The sequence below is a fragment of the Haemaphysalis longicornis genome, unplaced genomic scaffold (genome assembly GCF_048455015.1).
Source record: "Haemaphysalis longicornis isolate Haplotype H1 unplaced genomic scaffold, Haemaphysalis longicornis Haplotype H1 scaffold_6, whole genome shotgun sequence".
Classification (NCBI taxonomy): domain Eukaryota; kingdom Metazoa; phylum Arthropoda; class Arachnida; order Ixodida; family Ixodidae; genus Haemaphysalis; species Haemaphysalis longicornis.
In genome coordinates, this window is record NW_027526407.1 from 54,855,692 (window position 1) to 54,882,340 (window position 26,649).

The window sequence follows — 26,649 nt, forward strand, 5'->3', positions numbered from 1 at the left end:
AGCCGCGGCAGACGCGCTGGGGCCGGCGAATGTGCAGTACGGCAGTACTCTCTCTTCCGCGGTTTCCTCTCCTTCGGGCGCGCTGCGCATCCGGTGTGCCGTTCTCCGGCGAAGCACCATCCACGCTTGGCTCAAACACCTAGAGTCCACGCCGCTTTACAAGTACGCCAACGTCGTCATCGACTGGGACCGGCTTACGCAGTCCCCTCAACGTTATGCGCGCTATAAAACGCGGTCCCTTCGCCGCTCCGCCTATGCGTCGCATCTGCACAGGGGTTCCCGCGAGGGAAGGTGGAAGTTTTTTGTTCCGACGCACGCCGGGCTACAGCGGCGGCATCCGCCGCTCGAGCCCGGCCGTGGCCTACGCTGCTGCGTTCGGGACGGCGCCCCCGCGAATCCCAGGTAACGGCTGGCCGAATCTCTGTATTCACTCTTTCTAGAGCCACGTGTGTGAATTCAAGTGACTTCACATGTGAAATTGTTGTGGGGGTCGTTCACAGCTTTGCTTTCCAACCACCTTCACAGCGTGGATTGGAGCCAGTTTTTTTTTTAATCAAAATTCTTCTACCAACCAACCCAATTTAAACTTCTGCGCTATACAGGCAGGCGCTTGACAAGTGATATGTCACGGGAGGGTGATGGGTGGATACCACCTACCTATAGCAGATATTGCACTGACAACGGAATGAGGGGCCTTCTCTCTAAATTCCAGTTGGCTCACTTTTTACGATGCAGGCGCAGGCCATCCCGGAGCGCACTGAGATTACTGCCACCGAGTCTCGCCGTCTTTTGAGCGCGTTCCCAAAGATCGACCCCGACGTAGCGAGCGTGGGGGCTCCGCTACCACCAGAGAAAGCCAACCAGCAAGTTGGCACATTCCCCACACCCGTGCCGCTGCTCTTTACGGCGGATCTGTTTACGGCTCGCCTTGCGCGAATCCTTTTTCTCCGTGTTGCTGCTGCTGGAAAACATTATTGACGGAAAGGAGAGTGTTGGGGAGGGGGAGAAATATAGAATTTTATATTTGTAGGCCTAGAATTTTTCCTTTCTTGCATAACCGAGAAGACATCTGTCCCGTAAACCTTAATTTCGAAGCGGTTGAGTTGCGGTTGGGCATCTTAGTTGTCCGTGACTTCACACCTTCAAGTGCGCATGCATTTATAAGAACTGCGCTGCTTCGTACGAATCTTTTACGCAAAAGCAAATATGCCACGTGCGGTTCTTGAAATGTGCGTCACACGGACATGCAGGGCGTTTAATCTCCTGTTATCTGGCCGTCCAACGTTGAGAAGATACGGCTACTTATTTTTAGAGCGAAGGCTCTATCACTCCAGGTACAAACCACGAAAACACCTCGTAGCGTAAATCTGACTTTCAGGCTTAGCCAAGGTCAAGCCAGTACCTCGTGCGATTGCGCAGTGAAAGCAGGTGGGTCACCTCAGCTTGGCGTATTACCCCCAAAACGTAGTCGTGACGGTGGCTGACGCATGCGCATAAAGTCTAATCTCTCGTTCGTTCCAAGCATAGAGTTTCTTACAGTTATTTGTATGAAACTCTATGGTTCCAAGGGGAAGGGTGTGGAAAGGAGGACTGATGGAAAGGGTAAGGACCAGCGCCATCAGAAATTGGAACTCTAGCATGACTACCTAAAGAAAGTTGAAAGAAGCGCGAAAGCTTTCTCGCATCAACACTGCGTCAAAACATTTGCTAAAAGTTCGTCCAACCTTCGCTTGAAAAGTGCGTCCGATCGATCGTCCTACTTTCTGTTATGTACCCGCAGACTGCAGCCCCGAACCTGCATACTGCCACTCCGTTTGCGTGAACTCTACGGGCGCCTCGACGCCGCGTCTCGTGTTACAGCCCGCCGCTGGCACGCTCGGGTCTTTGCCCTCTTTATGTTCTCGCTTCTCTCTCTTCTCTCGAGACCCACTCGCTCTCAACTTATACTGTACGCTTGGCTCCAATAAACAGTTTTGCCTCGGACCCCGACTCGCGAACACCTCACTGGCGACGAGGATGGGATCGCCGCGGTCCCAAGCACGCAGCTTCAGCCCGCTCTGACTGCGTTAGCAAAACTCCCTGGATCCGCTCCAGCGCCCAAGAGCCCCGCTCTTCAAGCACCAGCCGTCGACAATGGCAACCATGCTGCCTCCAGCCACCATCGGCGAATTCTCTCCGGCCGAGCCTTCTTCCTGGCCTGTCTACCTGGAACGCCTGGAATTCTTCTTCCAAGCGCACGACATTACGTCGGACGACAAGAAGCGCGCTTTGCTGTGCAGTGTATGCGGTGTCGACGCGTATGCTCTGCTGCGCTCGCTTTGCGCACCTAAGGCACCGTCAGAAACGCCGTTCAAGGACATAATCGCGAAGCTAAACGGACATTTCATCGGAAAGCCGAATGTCACGATGGAACGCTTCAGATTCAACAAGCGCGACCAGCTCCCTGGTGAATCCGTGCAAGATTTCCTTGCAGCGCTTCGACAGTTGGCTCGCTACTGTGACTTTGAGAACTGGTTGGATCGTCTTCTGTGTGATCGCCTGGTTTGTGGCCTTCGCGACGAGACAATTCAGAGGCGTCTCCTCGCCGAACCAGACCTTAAGCTGACCAAGGCCATCTTACTGGCTCGTGCTGCGGAGGAAGCAGCCGCCAAGACAGAAGAACTGCGACGCTCAAAGGCTAACTCTGTGGTTGATGCCAACCAACTACAAAACAGCGGTAAGCGCCACGGTGCAAAAGGACCCGCTTCTCCTAAGCAACCGTGTTGGCGTTGTACTGGTGAGCATGACGCACAAACTTGCTCATACCGTTCAGCTGTCTGCCACTTCTGCGGCAACGAGGGGCATCTCGAGAAAGCGTGTCGGAAGAAAGCAGCAAAAGAAAAGCAAGCTTCAAAATCCGGTCATCACAAGGGACACAAGAAAAAGTCGCAACATCGTGGACACAACCACCACGTTTCGGAGTCCTGTGACCCAGTTGAGGACGTCAACCCTGTCACTGCTGCTGATTCGTACTCCGACGAGCCTACGTATGAAACGCCCAAGTCCGCCATGGTGAACCGAACTTCGCCTGCCTTCTGTGTGGACGTGCGCATCAACAATATGCCACTGTCCATGGAAGTCGATTCCGGAGCTGCCTGCAGCATCATCAGTGAGAGAACCATGGATAAGCTTGGTCTACCAAGGCAAGAGATTCACCCCAGTTCTCTGCAACTTCGTTCTTACACAAAAGAGCACCTAGCGATTCTGGGATTCCTGGAAGTGACAGTCTCGCACAAAGCAAAGTGCGCCCGCCTTCGCCTCTTTGTTGTGCGTGGATCTGGCACTAGCCTGCTGGGAAGAGACTGGTTTCCTGCTTTGGGGATCTCACTCTGCGGAATAAACTACGTTCCCGGAAGCGAAGCTCCACTTACCAGGTCAACAGCAATCTCTGAATTCCCCGAGGTTTTCGCTGAAGGACTGGGAAAGAGCAAGGGGCCTCCTGTGCGCATAGAGGTCAACGCGGGAGCTACTCCAGTGTTCCGAAAAGCTCGACAAATCCCCGTGGCTCTCCAATCGCGAGCAGACGATGCCATTGACGCCCTCGTTCAGGAAGGTGTATACCAGCCGGTGCGTTCATCACGCTGGGCTACTCCCGTGCTCGGAGTCGTCAAGAAGAATGGCAAGATCAGAATGTGTGGAGACTACAAAAGCACTGTGAATCAAGCGATCAAGTCTGAGACTTATCCGCTTCCAACAGCAGACCAGCTTTTCTCAAACCTCGCTGGCAGCACAGTCTTCTCACAGCTTGACCTAAACCAAGCATACCAGCAGCTCGCTGTAGACGACGAAACAGCTGACCTTCTCACAGTGAACACTCACCGAGGACTGTTCAGAGTCACTCGCCTACCGTTCGGAGTGTCAACTGCCGTAGCCATATTCCAGCGCTACATGGAAGAACTCCTTGTTGGGCTTCCAGGAGTTCACGTCTACCTCGACGATATCATTGTTGGAGGCCGAGATGCTAAAGAGCACAACAAACGCCTGCGATCCGTGCTGAAACGCATCAAGGATGACAACATACGTCTCAACCAAGATAAATGCACTTTTGGGACGTCGGAAGTGACCTTCCTTGGATATCGCATAGACGCAACTGGTATTCACCCAACGGAAGAGAAGGTTGAGGCTCTCAAGAATGCACCGCAGCCTGAGAACAAACAGCAACTACAGTCTTTCCTCGGACTGTTGAATTTTTACAACAGGTTCCTGCGTGGTGCTGCGCATATTCTTGAACCACTTCATCGTCTCCTTGAAAAGAATCAACCCTGGAGATGGCGCCAAGAAGAAACCAACGCTTTTAAGCGCGCCAAAGAGCTCGTACAGGCATCGAATGTTTTGGTGCACTACGACTTGCACAAGCCGCTCACGCTTGCCTGCGATGCATCTCCCTATGGAATAGGATTTGTCCTTAGCCATGAAGACTCATCTGGACAAGAAGCACCTATTGCATTTGGTTCCCGTACTCTGACTACGCCGGAACGGAACTACTCCCAAACGGATCGAGAGGCTTTGGCCGTCATTTCTGGGATCAAGAAGTTCCACCACTTTCTCTATGGGAGACATTTCAAGGTGTACACAGATCACAAGCCGCTCCTAGGTCTTCTGCACCACAGCCGCCCAATGCCAAACGTGCTTTCACCGCGAATGCTTCGTTGGAACCTTCTGCTTGCTCAGTATGACTATGAGCTCATTTACAGACCAGGACGACAAATGGGCAATGCGGATTTGTTCAGCCGCCTGCCGCTTCCGTCAACGGATGCTGAGAGTCCGGTTATGGGAGACGTCCTGCTGCTCGAAAACCCACCAGAGGCTTTCGCAGACGCAGCGAAGATCGCTCAGTTGACGAAGAAAGATCCTGTGCTCTCTCGAGTGCTCAAATGGATCCGCACTGGGTGGCCAGAGAAAGTCGACGACCAGTTTCGACCCTACTTCGTGCGCCGCGACGAATTGTCCAGCTACCGCGATTGCATATTGTGGGGCTGTCGTGTGGTGATTCCACCTGCACTTCGCGCCGAAGTACTCCAGCTGCTGCATTCATCGCACCCAGGAATTGTACGCATGAAAGGACTCGCACGAGGCTACGTTTGGTGGCCTAAGCTTGACAGCGCCATTGAGTGCCTAGTTCGCTCCTGTCAAGTATGCCAAGAGTCGAGAAATGCTCCGCCCCGCGCTGCAATCCACCCTTGGGAACAAGCTACGAGGCCATGGTCCAGGCTTCATGTCGATTTCGCCGGACCGTTTCAAGGCAAGCTATTCCTCATAGTCGTCGACTCGTACTCGAAATGGCTCGAAGTCATCATTGTATCGAATACTTCAGCAGCCAATGTAATCCGTGAGCTAAGGAAGCTGTTCGCTACGCATGGACTTCCAGACGTTGTCGTCTCTGACAATGGTTCTGCATTTACATCTGCCGAATTTCGACAGTTCCTAGCAAGAAACAGGATACGCCAAGCTTTGGTAGCCCCGTACCACCCTTCTTCAAACGGACAAGCGGAACGTTTCGTTCAAGAGACCAAGAAATCTCTGAAGAAGTTGAAGGGAAAGGACGTTGAACTCTCTCTCACTCGCTTCCTGTTTCAACAACACATGCTACCATGCACAGCTACAGGAAAGAGCCCAGCCGAGTTACTTTTCTGTCGCCAGCTCAAGTCCGCTCTCGATTGCTTGCACCCTGATTCCCAGGAAGGCATCAATACCGATCAGGATCAACCCAGACAGAAGAGCTCCGTCCGAACAATTCGCACTTTTTCACCGAGTGACTCCGTGTTCGCCAGAAACTTTTCCTCCGGACCACGATGGCTTCCCGCTATCGTTTGTTCAAGAAAAGGACCTCTTTCCTATGAAGTCCGCCTTTCAGATGGTGTGCTTTGGCGAAGACATGTGGACCACCTTCGAAAGCGAAACCACAACCTACCCGAATTCCAAGACCACAGGTCTGATCCTGCGGCACATCTCCCAGATTTCTTCAGTGAATCAGACACAACAGCCAATGCAGACCCATCTAGCGATGCACCTGCAAGCGCGTACGGCCGCTCCGAAACGGATAACACCAACGGATCTCCAGACACTTCTCCGGGACGCTCAGTGCCGGACATTCCCCGCCGCTCCACTCGCGAGCGTAGGTTCCCCTCGCATCTTCAGGACTACGTGTAGTGTGTCTATCTAGCAATGGGGGAGGGGTGTTATGTACCCGCAGACTGCAGCCCCGAACCTGCATACTGCCACTCCGTTTGCGTGAACTCTACGGGCGCCTCGACGCCGCGTCTCGTGTTACAGCCCGCCGCTGGCACGCTCGGGTCTTTGCCCTCTTTATGTTCTCGCTTCTCTCTCTTCTCTCGAGACCCACTCGCTCTCAACGTATACTGTACGCTTGGCTCCAATAAACAGTTTTGCCTCGGACCCCGACTCGCGAACACCTCACTTTCAAAGACCCAAATCGCAAACGAAGAGCGAATAACCCATGCGGTAATTTTTCGCGCTCTAAGTAAACGCATCTACGAACGATCTCAATGTGCTATTATGAGCAATATGAAAGGGAACACAGGAGCGCGTGGAAAACACCCTCAGACCCAGCTATACTCGGTTGCAACTCAGGAACGGCACCACCTCATGTAGTGTATCACTCCGCCAAAGCGCCGGACCCGTGACGTCAGTGCGCGCGCGTTTTGAAAGGGGTTTGCTATGAATGCGCGATATCGTCTGCCTTGTCTCACGCAGTTTGTTTGTCGTCACTGGAGTCGTTTATAAGCATATTAAGTCCAAATAATCACGGGAACCGGGCTCACGCCATGTTCAAAATATTCCCAGTAACTCCCTACTTGCGCCACGCGGAGAAACATCCGGCTCGGGTGATAAGGCACAGCGGCAACTTCCGGAGTATATGAGTGATACGCAGCGGCCGCCGTCGGAAACAAAGTGGAAAGGGAGACGCTGTTCTAACAACTGTTCCCATTCCCGCCGTGCGTCTTATCGGCTTTCGGACGGTACTATATCATCGGTGAAATGACCTAAGTTGCTGCTTTTTAGAAATCCCAGCGTGGTGGGAGTGCCAACAGTTGATGGAAGAGCGCCCTCCTTTCCCCCTCTGTTTTTCACAGTGCCATCCGCGTATACCCCTCCGAGTCTGTTTCGAGGCCGTTCGCCACGCGTTCATGTGTTCCCTTTCATATTGCTCATAATAGTACGTAGCTTGTTAGATAAAGGTGTGCTATATTGTACTTCTTCTTCTTGATCGATGCGTGCATTTTCTATCTAGAAGCGTTTCTCGCGATTTTCAACTGCTAGCCGTTTTGACACAATGTAAGGCCGCGTTTTCACGCACGCGCCGTGTGTCCGGAGATCTTATCAGAGCTTGTCGGTCGACCAACCGGTCTATGGGGAAATGTAGTAGTTTTTAAACCAGCGCTTTTTTCGTACAGCGGTTTCGCGGAGGATGCGGAAGGTAACCTTTTGAATGGAGACACACCACCGGCGACACGCCCCTCGAAGCGCGTCGCGTGATTCGCCGGGCCCGCTGTCGGCGCTGCGCACAACGCCCCGATTTCAGTCGTTCTGCTCGCGTAGCTGCGGCGGCCGCGGCGGGAGCAGCCGCTCAGCTGATCGGCAGCCGACCAAACCCGCAGCCTCCCGCGCATGCGCCGCTGGGTCGTCTCGGGCTATGTCTCATCTTGCGCCGCGTTCGCCGTGAAAGACGAACGCCGCGTTCGCCATGAAAGAGGAACGCCGCGTTCGCCATAAAAGAGGAACGCCGCGTTCGCCATGAAAGAGGAACGCCGCGTTCGCCATAAAAGAGGAACGCCGCGTTCGCCAGAATGAAAGCGAGGCCGGGTCTTCTTCTGCGAGCGTTGCACGCGACCGAACGGCTTTGAGCCGTTGTCGGCAATACAGCTACGTCAAACGTTAACCAAGCGAAATCAAGACTCAACCAGACTAAGCCAAGCTTTTTCTTTGCATATCCAAGGTTAGCTGAGCTAAGCTGCAACCATTTTTTTTGACAAAATGCCATCGGTTTCACTAAGAAAGCTTTCTCTTTAATACAAAGACGCACTGGCAGCATCCACGTTCACTGAGCGTTCACGCCTAGACCACAGACTGCGGCCAAGCAGCGTCTCTGTTTCGTCTTGCATGCGATGAAATGTGTTCTCGCTTACTGCGCGCTCTCGGTGCGAAAGCGGACCTTCCGCTCGACAAACTTTGTTTAATCCGGGTTCAACCACGGCAAAATTTTAACTATTTTCGTACCTTGGTATACTGTATTTCTGTGTTAAAGATCCTGCTTCACGACACGATGCAGGAAAGAGCAAGACGAACCAGAGCCTGGCGCCACAGGGCCGGTGACGGTCGACCAGAGTCCGAACCAGGCTGCCAGTCCTTGGACCTAAGGCCCCTAAAATTTTAGGGACCTTACTCGGACCAGCCCTGCATCGCCGCCTACCGGCGATGCCAGTGATCGGAGCACGGCTGGCCAGATCACCAAACGCGGCTGAGGTCAAGCCCGGGGCACAGACAAGTCATCAAAGTTCGTGCTGCATCCACGCATGCGCGGGGCTGCGCCCACAGAAATTGTTGACGAAGCGATACCCCACAGACTTGACGAAGCGATACCCTCGGCGCTGGCAGCGTGGTCCCGGGCAACGACTGAAACGAATCCGGACGACCACAAGCAAAACGAGTCCCCGACTAGAGCTTTGCTCTTAGCCAGGGTCTTCACCCCAGTTCCCGGGATGCACCGCGTGGCAGCTGTATCCGGAGAAGTACCGACGAAGTTAGCCAAGGCTGCTCAGGAAGGCACGGAAGCTCATGAGAGTTTCTTAACTGAATGAACATGTATTTAAAACGGTTAGTGCAGTTCTAGTCGGCTTCGTCTGTCCAAGAAGCCGTGGTCTTCAGATGCCGGCGCCGCTATGATTGTTAGCCAGGGCTTGACACCCAGGCTCATGTCGGACAGCAGGGCCTGCCAGGGTGGAAAATGTGGCGGTATAGTGGCCACGAAGCTGGTCTGTGGGCGTTGGGACAGTCCAGCGCCATGTGTTGCAGTGTGCTAGGTTCATCTTGAATGTGTTCGCATTGACGCTGGAAGAGTCCCGGGTGTATCGCATGAGGTGTCATGTTGATACGAAATAAAAAAAAATTCACAGCGTTTCTTATCTGATCTCTGCGACGACCTCAATCCTCAATAGCTCAATCCTCCGCATTATTTTCTTAAAAGTAGTTTGGTATCTTTTAGGGGTGTTCGGAGATGGGGAGCGGCACAAAACACGTTTATTTTAAATTTGCATCTTTAACGGAAGTGGTGGGCTTGTGCCTACCTTGGAACGCAATATCGCCGTTAACAACCGTTCGCGTCACTCAACAACGAGTTAGGAGTGGCATTGTCTGCAGCCTGTCGCTGCTTTTGTTGTCCACCGGCATCGTCTTTTCGTCGTTTTGTCAATCTGATGATGATGATCGTTATTGGTTTCCCCTTTGCAGCGGCATGATGACGTGTCAGCTTACCAAAAAAGACTAATTTACCCATGTTTTCCGCTCTTTGTTCAATACTAGCACTGCTTAGGGCAGGCACAAAAACTTATTAGGCACAAAATACTTTTGTTTTTCTGTTACAGGTGGTAGCTGTCCTAGGCAATATTCCCCTCTGCTTTCGGGCATGGTAGTCGGCGATGGTGTTGCCTGTCACTCGCGGGTAGCAGGCAACACCATCGCCGACTACCATGCCCGAGAAATGTCAATCCGGGCCGAGCACGAGCCGGAAGAGCTACCGCACCCGGTTACCAGCTTTCGGGACATTACCCGGATGTACCGAGAGGAGGGGTGCAGACTGCCGGAACCGCACCCCAAACTGACTAGGCAGCAACAGCCAATCCTGCGTCGAGCGCAGGCGGGATCGCTTGCGCATCCCGTACTGATGAACCGCATGTACCCTGCGGAACACGGTACGCTCTGTCCGTTTTGCAAAAGAGAGAGGGGCACCCTGCCGCACATCTTGGCAGAGTGTACAGAACTCAAGACCCCCCTCCCCTCCTTCCCTTTCCCACAACACCCCCAATCCCCAACCCCTTGAGCGATGGGAGACCGTGTTGTCCAGCCCCGCCCTGCCGACTCAGCTCGCACTGACAGACAGGGGCCAGGAGCTGCTGGGAACATATGAGTCCCGTAACTAGGGAACCACCCCGTCTGGTGCCAGCGCGCACCACCGATTTCTTGGGCTCAGTAAAAGTTGATTCCTCCTCCTCGTCCACCAGCATTCTAATCTTATTTTCGTCGCCTCGACAGTCTTGAAGTTGACTCCTTCTGTGCTACCCTTAGGCTTCTGGAAGCCAAATACTTCCCTCACGTAGATTTGGATGGATACCCTCGCATTCCAACACTACGTGCCGCATAGTTTCCGTTTCTTTTCCGCAGACGACGCATACCACATCACTTTGTGTATACTTCCCCACGAAGCTCTTATTTCCCGAGCAACCTGCTATAGCCTCAAAAAGCAAAGCACTGCCCCGGGAATTATCGTAGAAATCTGCACTGACTGCACACGCCACTTTACAACGCCTGCAAGAAGTTCGGGAGCCACGGAACCGGTCGAGACGGCGTGCGGCCGGCGCGTCGGCAGAGGCAGCAGACGACGAGCCGCGCTTCAACTCGGCGTCTCCATGGCAACACCGGCAGCGGTGCGAAGGCAGCGCCACTGCTGCCACGGGCTCTCCTGCCCTCTGCTCTTCTGTAGAACGGTGTTAATACGGGCTTGTTGGTACAGAGGGCAACACCCTTGTCTATAACACAGGTTTCGTACTTATAGCCATATCTTGCCTCGGCCGAAAAACATCTGAAGAAAACTACTGTGTCACTCTGAAGTATTGACCATATATTTTGACCTAAACGTTATTTGTGACAAGTTTGAGTACGCAGTTTTGAGAGGTAACCAGTTCAAGTCAAACTCAGTGTTATAGACAAGGGTGTTGCGCACTGTACATGGTTTGATAATAGCGCTAGGACAGGTCACAGAGGAGGCGCCCAGTCTCGTGTCGCCTCCTATGTGTCCTGTCCTAGCGCTCTTATCAAACTCTTCAGTAACTCACTGGGATAAGGATAGGCGGCGAAACGTTTCGCCAACATGACCCACATCTATTGCAGACGCAATAAAACAAAATAATTGGATCTGTGGCAAACAATGTTCTGGCAAGAGGATAGTTCGCTGCTCCGTATTCAGGGTTGATGCTGCTCCGTATGCACTGCGTCACCGAGAGCAAAATTCAAATTTACCTCCGGCACAACTGGCACGTTTCCCTCAAAAATGACTGACGTCCGAGTGCTCTTAGTCTAATCTTCTTTCATCCATGCTATGCGCACCACTAGAAAGGAGAAAAATGAAAAGAAACCACCGGATGCTGAAGGCACGTAGATAAAGACTGCTAATGGAGAGCGTGTCCTGTTCATGGCACGTGCGTTGGGGGTATCATCCACAGCTCTTCAAAATCTTTTCGTGATTATCACACGAACACTTTCGTTTTAGTTTGCGTTTGCACTCGGCACACGTACGCATCGCTGAAAAAGCCGACTCAAGTCCGACATCCGGCAGTAACACCGGAACATATCCTTTGCCATAAAACGACAACCTGTTGTCTTTCCAAGCGACATATGCATGCTCGTTCAAATAAGTTGGGCGCATTTCACGGGAAAGCTATCTAGGAGGCACCGTTTTCCAACAAACGCTGTTTCCACTCGTAAGCGTGGTCGACCGCCAATTCAAAAAGAAAAAAATATGGCAATATCGTTTGGGGGACATTTAGGAATGCGTGAGCACCTCACAACACGGACTTTCTCTCACACCGCTCGTACACCGCTCCAGCCGTGCTAAACTCCAAGACGAAGGAGCGTTATAGCAATAGACAAGTCGTACTATGCATGCGCCGGTCCACCGAGTCTTTCGATTGTGAATGCGACCCCTATGTTGTTCCGCAACGCTATCCCTCCCTCCTCTCCCAATAATTCTTCACCGCACAACGTTATTTGAGATTACGTGGAACAAAATCTTCAAACAAAAACCATTGCGTACGGGCCCGTCAGTCCGTCCATGCTAAATTTATACAGCCCACATTATCGGTTAACTTAACGTCGGCGGTTGTATCCACGAATGATAAAACGTGCCGGCCTGTGCGCATGCGACGGGGTTGCGCGCTTTAGAAGAGGGTTACAGCGCATTCGGGCAGGAACACACCGGAGCATAGACACAGGGCGGAGCGCTCGTCACTTTGGCAGGTTCGGTGCAGCAACCAAGCATGCAGTTGGCGAATACGCGTCTAGGAGACGAAAGCTCTCATCTTTCTCGTCCAACTCACGGATCCGCGATTTTCGTGATGCGGGCCATCGTCACATGTTTCGTGCTTTCCCTCGGATTTGCGGCCGCTGCTACAACCCCGGACCCTCTTTGCCCTGGTCACTCGTCATGCCATCACAGGAACGCCTCGAGCCACGACTGGGCGTCGGACCAACTCAAGGACTACGCGGAGAAGCACAAGGTGAGCAGTGTTGGCTTGCACGTTGGCTTCCGCTGTGGCTTTTGCTTCCGTTATGCGCGAGCAACCGCTCTGTGGGAGTGAATCGTCAGAGCCCTTGCCTGCGACAACAGTGTAGTAGTAGTAGTAAAAAGACGTTTTGTTGAGCCGATGAAGCGGGAGTGGTTCCCTATCCCAGGAAGCCATGTGACGAGCGGCAGCCTTCTCGCTGGAGGCCCAAAGTACTTCTCACTCCTTCCAGAGGTAACGCTGCGTTACGGTTGTGGGTTCTGTACGCGCAGCGAGATCCTCGGTTGAAAGGAAACGCGGGAACGAGTGACCTATGCTCTTCAAAGCGCAGTGCCTCGTAAACTTAAAGCGAGAGGTTGTGCGTCGAAACGTTACTCTTCGGCACGACTGAAGCACTTAACGTTCCACATGACATATTCTCTTCTGGGCGCCCACCAGCCGCTAACTCCGTAGTTCCTTGTATCAGTGGAACACCCCTGCAGTAAAGGTACACAGAAACTGCGCATGTATCAAAACCTGAACAGAACAACGCTCCCGATCCTCCCATGGCTGGAGGGAACTGTGCCTGAGGAAGTAAATGAGGATTTACCGTATAACACAATTAGATGGCAGCGGATATATGTGCAGCTTTCCCGGTTGAAACAGTTCGTCCTGGTCCGGTTTCGAATCCGAGGCCACCGTCCACTAATTACACAAGTTCTGCCTTTCGAGTCACCAATGCGGTCAAAGCCATTTACATGGCGCGGGTGCGAATTAAACGACCGCTCCAAGTAATTAAGCGTTCATTCGCACCATCTTGAGCTCTTACACAGATTTGTGTTTCGGGGACAATGAGGTAAAAGGAAGCTGGAAACGACGTAAAAATTATAAGGGAACGAAGGGTCACGCAAAGCAATCAAGTACACTGCCTTCCAAGAAGGTTCTCAATGTGGACAGCTCTCAACCTGCGCTTATACCCCGGCCCAGTCTTGTGAACTTGGCGTAAAGGTGACGCTTGCCTTGTTTGTGACATCTCGTTGAAATATAATGTTGTGAGTGTAGTTCCACATGATGTGTATACGGGGTGTCATTGCAAGCTCGGCAGCGTCGTCACTCCGGGCCATATAGGTAGTGCGCGAGAGACGTTAAAGGAGTACTGACACGAAATTTCAAAGCTGTGATAGCTATGTAAAACGCTTCCTTTTTATCAGGAGATATCTCCCAGTAAGTTTCAACAGCAACAGTTCAGCGAAACATATTTAAAATCCATTTTAATCTTCGCCCGCACAAGAAAGCCCAGAGCGGGCCGACATGACATTATGGGCTACTTGCCCCAAACTGCCGACGTCGGGGCTCCCGTGACAAAGCCGACGCGCTGGCTGTGGTTGGCGCGCGCTGCTCGGGCGTGTGTACACGTCATGGTTTTGGGACTGACGTCATGCTGCCCGGGCCTGTGGGGACGGCGAAGACCTCGGCCGGTGTGGGCGCGCGCGTGCGCTCGCTCGCGCGCGCTTCGAGAGGCAGCGATGCCACAAGAATGGTGACGTCATGTGATACACCCTGTTATGGCGGCCGCTCGGCGTTTTTCAATCGAAACCGAAACTGGCACGAATAAACGACGCCGTAAATGAATGTTTACGCTGCGCTCGACCGTCTAATCTGTCATTCCATGATTAGTGGGCTGGTAGGCACGCATAGCAGCGAAAAAAACGTAACACGAAAATTTCGTGTCAGTACTCCTTTAAAGGGCCCCTGAGTAATAAAAATTCCTCGGCGAGAAAACAACAAAATGAGCCGTGTAGGCAGGTCGCGGTTCATCTGAATTGGAGATTTGCAAAGTGGTATCTCACATTAAGTTTCTTCCATGTTGTCGACTATCGCAATATAGCGAAAGGGGAAACTGGGAGCTCATGAAGCTATTCATTACAGGCCTTCCTTCCGAAGGCGGGAAACAGACATGTCCGGCTTCAGATGTAGATCGAAAGCAGCCATATCAGAAGTCCACATTCGAGCTCATGGTGATGAGGCTGCTCGTTATCTAGGACAAGCATGGGGCCATGTTTCATCCTTTCTTTCACGGCTTGAAAATAAAATTTCCTTGGCAAGCAAGTACCGCCTACCCAGCCATCTTTACAATCAGGGGACTGTGTTGTACAGGGGGGATTAAAAGAAATACGAACAACGGAGCACACAGCCTCCGACTCATGCCGCACCCATAGAGTTTCTTAGCGCACCGTCTGGCTGCACTGTCTGTGAACTACGCGCATGCGTAGTTCTTTCCCGGAGTTTAAGAGTGGGACCTACCTGCGCGGCGCAAGTAGGTCGTTACTGGGAATATTTTGAACATGGCGTGAGTCGTTCCCGTGATTTTTTGGACTTAATATGCTTTTAAACGACTCCAGTGACGACAAAGAAACTGCGTTAGACAAGGCAGACGATATCACGTATAGCAAACACCTTTCGAAACGCGCGCGCACTGACGTCACGGGTCCGGCGCTTTGACGGAGTGATACACTACATGAGGTAGTGCCGTTCTTGAGTTGTAACCAAGTATAGCAGTATTTTCTTTAACGATCATCCTGCTCAGAGGCGACACAGCGTGAAAAGGCGCCTCAGAATGAACGACTGGCGTCGCTTATTGATCAAGCATTTCCTCTAAATGTAGGCCACACTCTCAAACGCTCTCAAAGAAGTGCGCATGCGCGCAATTTACTGTCTTTTTGCAGCCAGGCGGTGCAGCATGCGTAGGAGGCTGTGCGCTCCGTTGTTCGCATTTCTTTTAATCCCCCCTGTAAAGCAGCCTACGCTTCTTTAGTTTGCTGCTGCGGTACCGGTCGCTTGTCCTAATCTTTCCTTGTCACCAGTATTTGCTCTTGTTTTTGCTTTTTGAATATGAACACGGGAGCGCGCGTAGCTTTTACCGTAAAATCTGTGACATAAAAGAAAAGCTCTGCTACGCATGCACAATTAATGTATCGATGAATCTAGTTCACAGCTTAGACACTTTGCAGAACTGTCATGGCATGCACACATGCAAAGAGAATGGCGTTAGGAGTTCTAAAACCATGTCAAAATCTGTTAGTGGTATCTCTAGGTACCAAACTTTGCCAGGGAAGAGAATGGTTGCATAAGATGTCAGCGAGCGCTTTGGTTTGTGTCTTCTGGTTTCTGCTGTACTTACATGGAGCTCACAGGATATAAAGGCGACTGCGTCATCTCAACCGTCATGCTTGCCGGCGCTTTGCATGCACCTAAAAATGTATTTTACACCTTGAACTCAATTATGTCTGTCCTCAAACAGTTAGCCATTTCCTCCTTGCATCTGCTGCGCAGCCACGCAAAAATCCATTATTGCTATGGCCTTTTCCGCTATGGGGCATTTACATGGGGTCCCATAGGCTTCACACTGTCGGCCGTCCTGTGTTCAGTGAGATACTAACATCTTCATTTCTCCTTCCTGTTCTGTTCCACGCTTACCAGAAATAGTTAGGTCGCGAAAATAGCTAGGTCGCGAAAATGAGTCCACTGCTACAGCATGCGCGTCTCTCTCCCTTCCCACCTTTCGGGGTTTGGATGCCCTGTGTATTTATATGCATTTAGATAAATATTGCCCATTTTTGGCCTATTACCAACCACGTACGATGTCGGCCTACCCTATGCTTCCATCCATTAAATCCGTTCGCAATGCCCAAAAGGAGGAAGTCCGCTCCGGTCGGCGTCAATCGCGACTCGGCGCGCCGCATATAGCCTCTGAAGCTTCTGAGCGTGAAAATAGTAATTTGAATTTTTTAGAATTAAAAAGGGGGATTCGAGCCCGCTCCGTCACGTTGGCAGTGGCCAAACCGTAAAGTGGATGAAATAACAGGCTGTTTCCTCTTTTGAGGACCGTTTAAGGTCGTCCGCTCGCGACCTTCCGTTCCCACACGGGTACAAGCCAGACACTTCCTTTTACACCTAGCGCCATCTACGGGCCCGTTTTCCATCCTCCCCCGGTTCTTTTAAGAGATGGAGAGAGAAGCTTTAATGAAAGCTGAAGACGTCAGCCCCACTAACAGTAGGGCTTTCTACTCCAGATAGGGGTGAATACAGTGAGATGACAGGATAAAATAGGGAGAGAGAAAAATAAAAAAGGGGGAGGAGGAGGGGAGATGGACACATATATAAAAGGTATATATTCAGAGAGTTCACATGACCTCTACTAGCCCTGTTTCCGCAAGAAAAGTTAGCATCCCAGCCCTGCATCATCACGACTTCGTCAGCTACAAGATATTCGCTGTCCGAAATAGAGGGAAAGAAAAGTTGCGGGTAGTTACGCTAGCGGCCGGAATACGAGTCCCAACCAATCTAACATTTTTACGGCGAAGCTGTACGGTACAACAGTACGGTACAGTACAAGCTGTACAACAAAGAACGAGGTGCCAGCGTATATACAGAGCGGCAGCTTGCGATAGCGCTCGGGCTGCTAAGCCAGGCTGTACGCATGCGCTGCAGCACCCGAGTGCAGTAGGGCAGCATCGCGAGCTACGATAGCTACAGATGCGGCTGTAGCTATCGTGAGCTTCCACTCTGTGCGTAGGCAGGCACCTCGTGTTTTGTTGTTAACAGTTTTGACGACTGTACATGGCTCCGATCCAGCAGATTGTCTCTGTGGACGTGGACCAGCAATTTTCCTCCTCCCCACCGCCGACGCCTCTTTCACAAGTTTTAAAAGATCTGAAACGACAAGTTATACAGCTAAAGCTTTTCCTAAACGCTAAATCTCGTACCATACCTCACACGTGTCAACATAGTTGAGCAAAAAGAGGAGGAGGTGGAGAATAAACATTTATTGAGCGTAAGTGCTGATGACGGGGCACTCGCACGGTGGAGGCCATCCTTATTTCGGGATACCCAGGCTGCCACTTGCCGTCCAGGACCTCTTTACCAATTCCTGCTGGTGTCCAAGGTCCGGATCAACCAGACGAGCCATCCACTGCTCAAAAGATGGGAAGGGGATAGGGGGTAGATTTGGAGTTTGTTGGCACTCCCATACCTGGCGGTACAGGGTGCCGGGCGTTGGACAGAAATTGCAAATGGAGGGATACTGGGTGGGGTAGATAGAATGGAGGAGGGAGCTGAAGGGATAGGAATTTGGCTGCAATCGCCGGAGAGTGGTGGCTTCTTCTCTGGCTAACGGAGGATGAGGCGGTGGGAATTTATTTTTGCCAAGCCTATAATGTTCCAGGACGTCTGAATGCCGGGGAATGGGGTCCGTTTTGATGTCAGCGGAGAACATTCCGTCTCGGGTAATGGCCCCTTGCATGAACGCGCCGGCATGCCCACAAACCCAGACGATTTCCATCTCAGGTAGCTCTGCAATGGTTTTTAGAATGGTCAGTGCTGGTTGAGAGAGGCGCCATCCCGCTTGCGAGCCAGTTAGTATTGTGATGAAGTCCTTGCTGGTCATGGCAGCCAGGGAAATCGCAACTTCTCTACAGCTTCGGTTGAGGTTGTACGTACAGTCATAGCTGTCATTTCCTGACTCAACGCACACGACGTGTACTGGTTGATTTGGATATACGGCTACTTCCACACTTGGCATTCACGGCTTTAGTTCTAGCGATGCGGCGTGCCTTCTTATGAACGTGGTGCGTGTTTCGCGGTGTCGGTGGGACTCGAATCTGCTTTCGAATCTGTAATGGAACAAGTGTCTTGTGGTCTTGCATGGTTGGCATCGCATATCCTAGCTGTCTTAAAGTAGTCCTTTCCGTGGTAGTTAGCTTCAGTCGTTCAAGCTGAAAACATTAGGCACATAACTCGTACTGGCAGTGTTCCTTTAATTAAAAAAAGATGCGGGCTTGATTTTTTTTCGATGGCAAGTAAAACTATGCCTTGAAAATGTTTTGACCCAAAAGTACAAAACGGTCTTCTCCCGTGCCGAGACCTCACAGGAGACCTCGTGTCGTCCTTCCAAGTCCAAGAGTACCGAAAGGTTCCAATAGATGGCACGAGAGCAGTGGAACGCGGGAAAATTGAATTAACTATAGCAAAACTCCACCGCGTTCATCGAAGGACGTGCTCGGCAGAAGGGGACGAGCGTGAGAGGGGGAGAGGAGACATTTACGTCATCTTTCGGCGACGTTTGGGGTGCAGGGAACAGATAAACGACGGGGGTCATTCGGTCCGAGGAAGAAGTGCGGGAATTGAAGGATCGTCGCTGTTCGGTTTGAAGAAGTACGCGGAGGGGCATCGAGCCTTCGAAAACCCACCATAGCTATAGCTTCGCTGGCTTCAGTCTTCACAGAATGTAGAAGCTCTGAATTCTTTTTGCCAAGTTTCGTAATTTTGCTAAAGATGTTCTCTTGAATTGGTCCACCTGTTGTTTAGGTAAATAAAGATTGGTTGGTACCTTTTGGGTCAGTGAGGGTTAGGTTAGGTGCGGCGAGCACGCTATTACCTAGTTTAACTTAAGTTCTGCATCACGTTCGAAGCGCTGGACTTGTGTATAAGCGCGAAAGAAAATCCGCAATCCGGTCCATTACCCCAGTCAGTTAGAGGAAGACAATATAAAAAAAGATTGTCTGTACGCTTGTTCTGTGTTCTTACCAACGTTTCCAAAAGAGGAATCATTACTTATTATCTTTGCGAATTCCCGACACGTTCTTTCAGAGACCCAAACGGCTGACGACGTCCTGGGGCGCTCCTGTCGGCGACAAAAGTAATGTCCTCACTGCTGGTCCTCGCGGGCCCGTGCTACTCCAGGACTTCGTGTTCCTCGATGAAATGGCCCACTTTGACCGGTAAGCTCGCTTGTCGCCGTTCTTAAACGTGTTTTAAACGAGATATCACTTTTACGGAGAGGCTATACACCAGGGGCGGTATTCTCGTAACTGTCCCTTTTGAAAACGTCCCTTTTGCGTCCCTTTCATCGTGACGTACTTCCGGTTAAGCAGTGGGCCTTTGATTCACATACCGTAAGGGTTCTTGCAAACGCATTTTAAAAAACTGAAACCGTATCAGAGTATCTTTTATGTGTTTAGTGTTCCGCGAGCGAACCAACACTAAGGTGACGAAAAATCGTCTGCTCCAAATCGTCTGCTCCGAGTAGCCACGGCTCATAGCTCCGCCGTGCTTGCATGGCGTCACATCCGGGTGTTCGCTTTTAGCCAATCAGGGCTCCCTCAAAAGGGTCACTTTTGAAAGGGACACAAAAGGGACAAAATACGGGAATACCGCCCCTAAACAGACCATTACACCCGCTTATGCATGTTCACTTATCCACACTTGTGGTGAAAAAAACGGAGGTAAGCATCCCCTCCCCCTACCTTTCGTCAATAAAAAGCGATCTCTGAAAATTTGGTAGCCGTCCTCGACGTTCTCGAAAGTTCATAGTTTCGTTTTAGTTTCTCATTGGATGTTGACAGAACTGAGAGGCAAGTAGACCGACAATTTGTCCAGCTGTGGAACACTAGAATTTTTGATTATTTATATAATAGTTATCTGCTGCACTGTATAGTATTCCGCCCCCATATTCTGTTTTTAAACTCTGTGCTCCGATGAGCATTCGAAATTCCCGCCACTTGTTTTCATTCCCTCTAGGGAGCGCATTCCCGAGCGCGCGGCGCATCCCAAAGGGGCCGGAGCCTTCGGGTACTTCGAGGTGATCCATGACATCACCAACTACACCAGGGCCTCACTCTTCGACCACGTCGGGAAGAAAACCTCGGTGGCGGTTCGCTTTTCGCAGGCCAGTGCGTACACATCTTTCTGATAAATATCATCTTGAAAATTGGCGCGGAAAGACGTTGACTGAGAAGAGAAATACACAGGACGACGCGCTACTAGGAACTGGCAACATTTATTAAGAAACAGAAATATATATGGCGACCAATAAATATAATAAATGTTGCCAGTTGCTAGTAGCGCGTCGTCCTGTGTATTTCTCTTCTTAGTCAACGTCTTTCCGCGCCAATTTTCAAGATTAATCAACACCAACGCGCCCAACTTGCCATCCTGGTAAATATCGTCGTTGGGTGTTCTTGTTATAGTCTTATAAACTCCAGTCTACTTCTGCCACTTTCACGGGTTCTCTGTTAACGAATTCTCGAATGAGTGGCAGTGACCGGCTGGCGGAAGCGTGGGGACACTTGTCGACTTCTTTAATGCGACCTCATATTTGCGTCGGTATTCGCTTCCGTTTACTTGTCTTTTCGCGCCAATTGCTTCGACAGGCTCTTTACTTCTACAACGTCTTCACGTCTTTCTTCTCTCTCCTTTTTCTTGGTTCTCTGGCGCGAATTACTTGAGCAGTCAGACTGGTTACACACGCCACAGTCTGGCCAGACGGAGTTCGGCGCGGTTGTGTTGGACCTGTTCCACTCGCGTTCCGTCAGGTTCTCCTGTCAGGCTGTATCCGCTTCCAACGCTGACAACATGAGGAAGTCGCGCAATGGTAATCGCACGAAGGAAATGCGGGCTTATCAACTCGCGATGTCTGCAGTAGTCGAGACGCACCTCCGGGATGGGAAAGTCCCCCCAGCACAGTTGGAAAAGCCTTGGGAGGGGTGCAACCGACACGCCAATGAAAGGCGATGAGGCGGGATAGGATGCCTGTGGGTGGGTCCCCATCAATGGACGAGAGAAGGGCGTACCTGCCAGGAGTGGCTACCTGGCAGAGCAGCAGACAAACCAGTGGCCTTGGCCACTTGGTGGACGCAGGAGCAGCGTGAGAAGAACGAGCAGATAGGTGCCTGCCTCAGTGCAAACTGCAAGAGCTCCGCAGTCGGTACGAAGTCATGAGAGTGGGGGATTTTAATTCCCACGTGGAAGAGCTGGATGGCCCGCGCACCAATGAAGGCCGCCGCTGAACATGATGAGGAGAGGGAGTTCGGTCTTAGTCAACCTGACAGACAAGTGCATAGAGGCGGTCACGTGGGCGGTACGTGATGGGACGTCATGCATGGACTGCTGCCTGGTGTCTGAGAAGCTATACGAGCCTTTAGACATAATGGTCATAGACCAGGGCGGGGAAGGTAATCTGGCCAGCGACCACAACCGTCTTCGCCTCGTCTTTGGCCAATATCAGAAGAGGGTTCCACGGCCCCCTAAAAGTGGGTCACGACGACTGAGCAAACGTCACCTAGAATGCTGGCGTCCGTGTTGTAAAATAGGATGGATGTAATTGCGGCTTACGAGCAGATGCTAGTTGCTTTCCACGGAGCACTGGTGCATTGCCCGTCACAGAAGAAAGGTTGGCACCGGGTGAAGTCGGGGTGGACGGCCGAAGTGGCGGTGGCCATTAAGCGCGACGTGAAGCTAGCCGTCTGCACCGGCAGCTGATTAAGCACAAGGATCGTGAGGCCACAGCAAGTGCGTGGGTGGAGTTTCTAGCGCGTAAGTGAGAAGCGGCGGCGCTGGTCCAATCACGTACAGCCGATTTGAACCAACGTTTCCTGGCCGACCTACAGCACGCGGGGAGGCGGGCTTCTCAGCGTTTCTGGCGCCATATTCAAGCGGGGAGTAGAACGGCTCCGCAGAGCAAAACTCGCTCATCAGCGGGCGAGCAGACACTAAGGGAGTGGACTGCGTGCCTTTTCTGGAAAAATGGCTGCGAACGCTCCAGCGGTACAAGGACACGGAGGTACCAGCGAGCGACACCGGCAAACGGGTGGCAGAGAGGATGGGGAGCACTACCATCATCATCATCATCATCATCATATTTTATTTCCTTAAAGACCCCACAGGGGGTATTACATAAGGGGTGGATATACAGGGTATCAAAAACATTTGCCACATAAGGGGTTGGTATACAGGATATAAAAAACTTTTGCTACATAAGGGGCGTATACAAGGTACAAAAAATTGCTACATTGGGGTGGATATATACATTGCCATAAGGTATCACTGACAGAGATGAGTCGTTACATTTTTAGTGAAAGTTGATGGGCAGGTGATTGTGACGACGTGGTTTGGGAGGTCGTTCCAGTCCTCCACAGCACGCGGAAAGGGTGCAGAGAAGGTAGCAGTCCTAGTGCGGTAACGGGAAACTAGTGCGGTAACGACGACAGCGCTATGCCAGCCGTCCTGCGACTGGCACCGACGGACCGCGAATTCTTGCAAGCTGCACGAAGAGTGGACGCGGGGCGGCTTCGGTGGTGGATGACATCTCCATGAGTCTCGTCAAGGCGTTGGGACGGAAAGTGAAAGCGCGGGTGGGGGACCTACTGTCGCAGGTCCTAATGGAAGCCCGGATCACTCGGGACTGGAAGCACAGCAGAGTTCGCCCTTCGCACAAAGGCACCTGGGATGTTAAGGACCTCAACAACAGCAGACGTATAGCCATCGCTCCAGTGTTGTACCACGCAGTTCGCGAAGAGCCGGCTGTAGCGCTGGGCGGAATCCAACGGTGTCTTGGGGGAGCTGCAGGAAGGTTTCCGGGTCGGCGGACGCATTGAGAACAGCTTGTTTGTCCTTAGCAGTGCATAGAGATCGCCCTGTAGACACCCGCCGCTGTGGCTCAGTGGCTAAGGCGTTGTGCTGCTGAGCACGAGGACACGGGTTCGACTCCCGGCCACTTTTCTGATGGATGCGAAAAGCAAAAATGCCTTTGTGTACGAAGATCCACAGGTGGTCAAAATTAATCCGGAGCCCTCCACTAGGGCGCGCCTCATCGCGTGCGTTGCGTCGGCAATCAATCAATCAATCGCCATGCAGACCCGCTCTGTGTCGTTCCTGGATACATCGAGGGCCTACGATCGGGTGAGGAACGTGGCCTGGTCAATAAGTCGGACGTCGACCTGCTCCGGCCGCTGTGCGGGCACATCAGGGCACAAATCGAATGGGGTGGCGAGGCCTCGGCGCCGATTGAATACCGCGTGGTCTGCAACAGGGCTGTCCTTTCTCTCCACTCCTCTTTATGTTGTACGTGGCGGAAGTGATGCACCGGTTGGAGTTTCGGGGGAGTGGAGGGTACCGACTGCAACACCAAAAGGGCCAAAAGAGGACATGGGCACTGTAGGGTGGCACGATGCACACCTCAGCACGGGTCTTGGCGTGGCGACGCACGAGCGGCTCATAAAGACCAAAGCCGCCATATGCAGAGTTTCTGGGCCGCCAGGCACTTCGGGCATTCAACCGATACGAGGTGCTGCGCGCGATGTGCAAAATGGTGGCTGTGCCGGGGCCGACCTACGCCAATGCCACGCTGTTCCTCTCTGCTGGAACACGTTAATTTTTCGAGGCGGCAGAGGGACGCTGGTAGGTTGGCCTTGGGCGTCCCCAAGAACACTCCGGTGGAGTGGATCCAGGGAAACCTTTGTTAATCGTCGTTTACGGCACGGGAGGCACTTGTGGCGAAAATGAGCTACGATGAGAGGCTTCCCCAGTTTCCCGATACTAACCTGGCCCACCAGACACTCATCCCCCATTATCTATGCTGGGATATCGACACGTTGGACCCGACGGACGGCAAACGTGCGCCGTCGTTTGGAGGTACCGCCTGCGTCGATCGTGTCACCTGCCCCAGAGCTCGCGAGCACGATGGTGGCCAGGATTCGGGCTCAGGCGACAAAGGGGGATACAAGGGAGTGACTCTGAGGAGCAAAGGCGAAGTCCTGTAGGGACCTGTATAGTGCCACGAAGACTCCCATCGGCCGGGAGAAGTTTTTTTTATAAATAGGGCACATGAGACTTAATTTTCATTGGGGCTTTCGACTCCCCTTCCCTCATCTTCCAATAATCCCCTAGGGCCTCAGGCCTATTTCTAAATAAAGTCGATCAAGCATTCATTGTCTGGACAGTGGCCTGTTGGCAGAGGCCCGCCTCAGCGTGCTGCGGACACTTGTGTGGCGAGCGAAGTTTACTGCCGAGCTCGACACGACTTACGCCATGAGTGGGGTGGCCGAAGAGACCACCAGCCACGTCGTCCTCTAAACCCTGAGCTGGACCCAGTCAGCAGTTCTCGCGTCCGAAGAGGCTGAAGCGCTGCAGCTGTGAACAACGTTAAACGACGCTTAGAAGTCTGGTGACTAAATGGGGCGTTGCGGTGGAGAGGCGGCTGGAACAAGGGTGGCAGGATGGATCGGGGCTACGACGTTGGGGTCTCTGTAGTGTTTGCTCCTTATTCGTTTTTGTTTGGAAGAGTTTTTTTGGCTACGCCGCGTTTTTACACTGTGGCGACGGGCTATACCGAGGGCATAGCCACATCGTAACCATCGCCATCGTAATGCACTGGGCTCCTTTTTGAAGACCCGGGTTCAATTCCCATACAGCCCACATGTGTTTTTGCAGTTTAAGCGGTGGCCATTTATCTGTGCCGGTTAACAGCGACAATTTCGCACAACGAGGCCCTTTAGGCGTTCGCCTTAAACGGAAATGGGCAGCGTTACGTTCATGGCATATCAATCCTTCGTTAAAATTCGGGTTCTCATTGTCAGAGGTGAATAGCGGGGCGCACTCCGGCGGTGATGGTGTTAGTGGACAAATTGACTGAGCTGTTCACTGAGTGGTCCTTCAGTCCAAGGATGCACGAGAGAGGGCCGCTGGGTGTGCGATGAGGGGAGGGTCCATAAACACTCGCGGGTTTCTGCTATTTCCCAGTTGGTGAAAGTGGCTCTGCGGACACAATTCGTAGTCCTCTCGGCTTTGCAATCAAGTTCTACACGGACCAAGGCAACTGGGATCTGGTGGGTCTCAACGTGCCGGTCTTCTTCATCCGGGACCCGCTCCTGTTTCCAAGTCTGGTTCACAGCCAGAACAGAAACCCTGTGACCCACCTGAAGGTGATTTTTATGCTCTTGCACTGAATCTTTTTTTTTTTTTTCTTTGAGTAACGACCATCTACTTTACAGATGACACATACTATAGGCCTACTGTGCTCGTTGGTCCGCAGACGCGCGCGAAGTTGAACAGGAAATATTATTGTGTATGTGGCGCTGACCGTACTTCTTAACCGCAGGTATTCCCATTTGCATTAGACGTGTGACCAATTCATTGGAGCGGAGTGACCCGCCGCGGTGGCTCAGTGACTAAGGCGTTGCGCTGCAGCTGAGCACGAGGTCGCGGGCTCGATTCCCGGCCGCGGACGCCGCTTTTCTGATGGAGGCAAAAAGCAAAAACGCCAGTGTGTACGAGATTTCGCCGCAAGTTAAAGATGCCCAGGTGGTCAAAATTAATCCGGAGCCCTCCACTACGGCGCACCTCATCGCCTGCGTTGCGTCGGCGCGTTAAACCCTATAAATCAATCAATCAATCATTGGAGCGGTGTGTACTTGTTGCACGTTGATATGGGAAGCCTCTCGCCATAGGAAATGTCCGCTTTCTATGTTCTTCAGGCGACGTAAGTACGCACATCTCAGGCGACACACTGCATGGCGCCTTACAGCTACATTGCGTTTGCAGGACGCGGACATGTTCTGGGACTTCTTCGGCCTCCGTCCAGAGAACACGCACGCCTTCATGTACGTCTTCTCCGACCGAGGCATACCGGATGGCTACCGACACATGGACGGGTTCGGCTGCCACACCTTCAAGCTGGTCAACGCTGACGGGACAACCGTCTACTGCAAGTTTCACGTCAAGGTCGGTCCGCGGATGCGGATGTATACACAGGCGGGAACAATTTGAAAGTGATCGCTCCAGTGGCAAAAAAAAAAAAAAAAAAAAAAAAAAAACAAGCACTATTTAGGGCCATGTTAAGGGTTGCATCATGGTTGTATGATCATGCAGTAGACTACGAGAGGAAGAAGGCAGCGCTATCTTTACATCCAAAGTCCTCAAATCGGCCACTATGCAGCCTAAAAGGCCCACTATTCGATACTCCCGCGATCACCTTCAAATTGATCCCGACTGTACGTTCCGTACGGCTTTTACTGTGAAGGTATTGTGTGTGCGTGTGTGTGTTTGTGTGTTTTTGTTGTTTTTGTTTTTGTTGTTTTTATTTGTTTTGTTTTGTTTCTTTGTTTGTTTTTGTTTGTTTGTTTCCAGAATTCTTCACAACGCCGCCACCACCCGCGCGGAAGAAACTCATTGAGGCAAAGCGAACCATATAACGAAAGCTAACCTTGCAGCAAAGACACCAACGCCTGCCGATGCAAGCGATGCACCAAACATGTCCGCCAGTCCGTAACCGCCATGCACT

General features: G+C 51.9%; 1 protein-coding gene across 2 annotated transcripts in view; it reads left to right on the top strand.

Annotated features, from left to right (window-relative positions):
- Window positions 1–12,061: 12,061 nt before the first annotated feature.
- Window positions 12,062–26,649, top strand: part of LOC144142718 (catalase-like) — a 30,163-nt gene continuing 15,575 nt past the window's right edge. Inside the window, exons 1-5 of one of the 2 annotated variants that reach the window (XM_077674387.1) lie at window positions 12,062–12,548; window positions 19,182–19,312; window positions 20,112–20,263; window positions 25,110–25,291; window positions 25,911–26,090. In XM_077674387.1, coding sequence (XP_077530513.1) covers window positions 12,309–12,548; window positions 19,182–19,312; window positions 20,112–20,263; window positions 25,110–25,291; window positions 25,911–26,090 — 885 coding nt within the window. In that variant the 5' untranslated portion in view covers window positions 12,062–12,308. The remainder of the gene's footprint in view (window positions 12,549–19,181; window positions 19,313–20,111; window positions 20,264–25,109; window positions 25,292–25,910; window positions 26,091–26,649) is intronic. The other variant, XM_077674385.1, reaches the window with a different exon arrangement.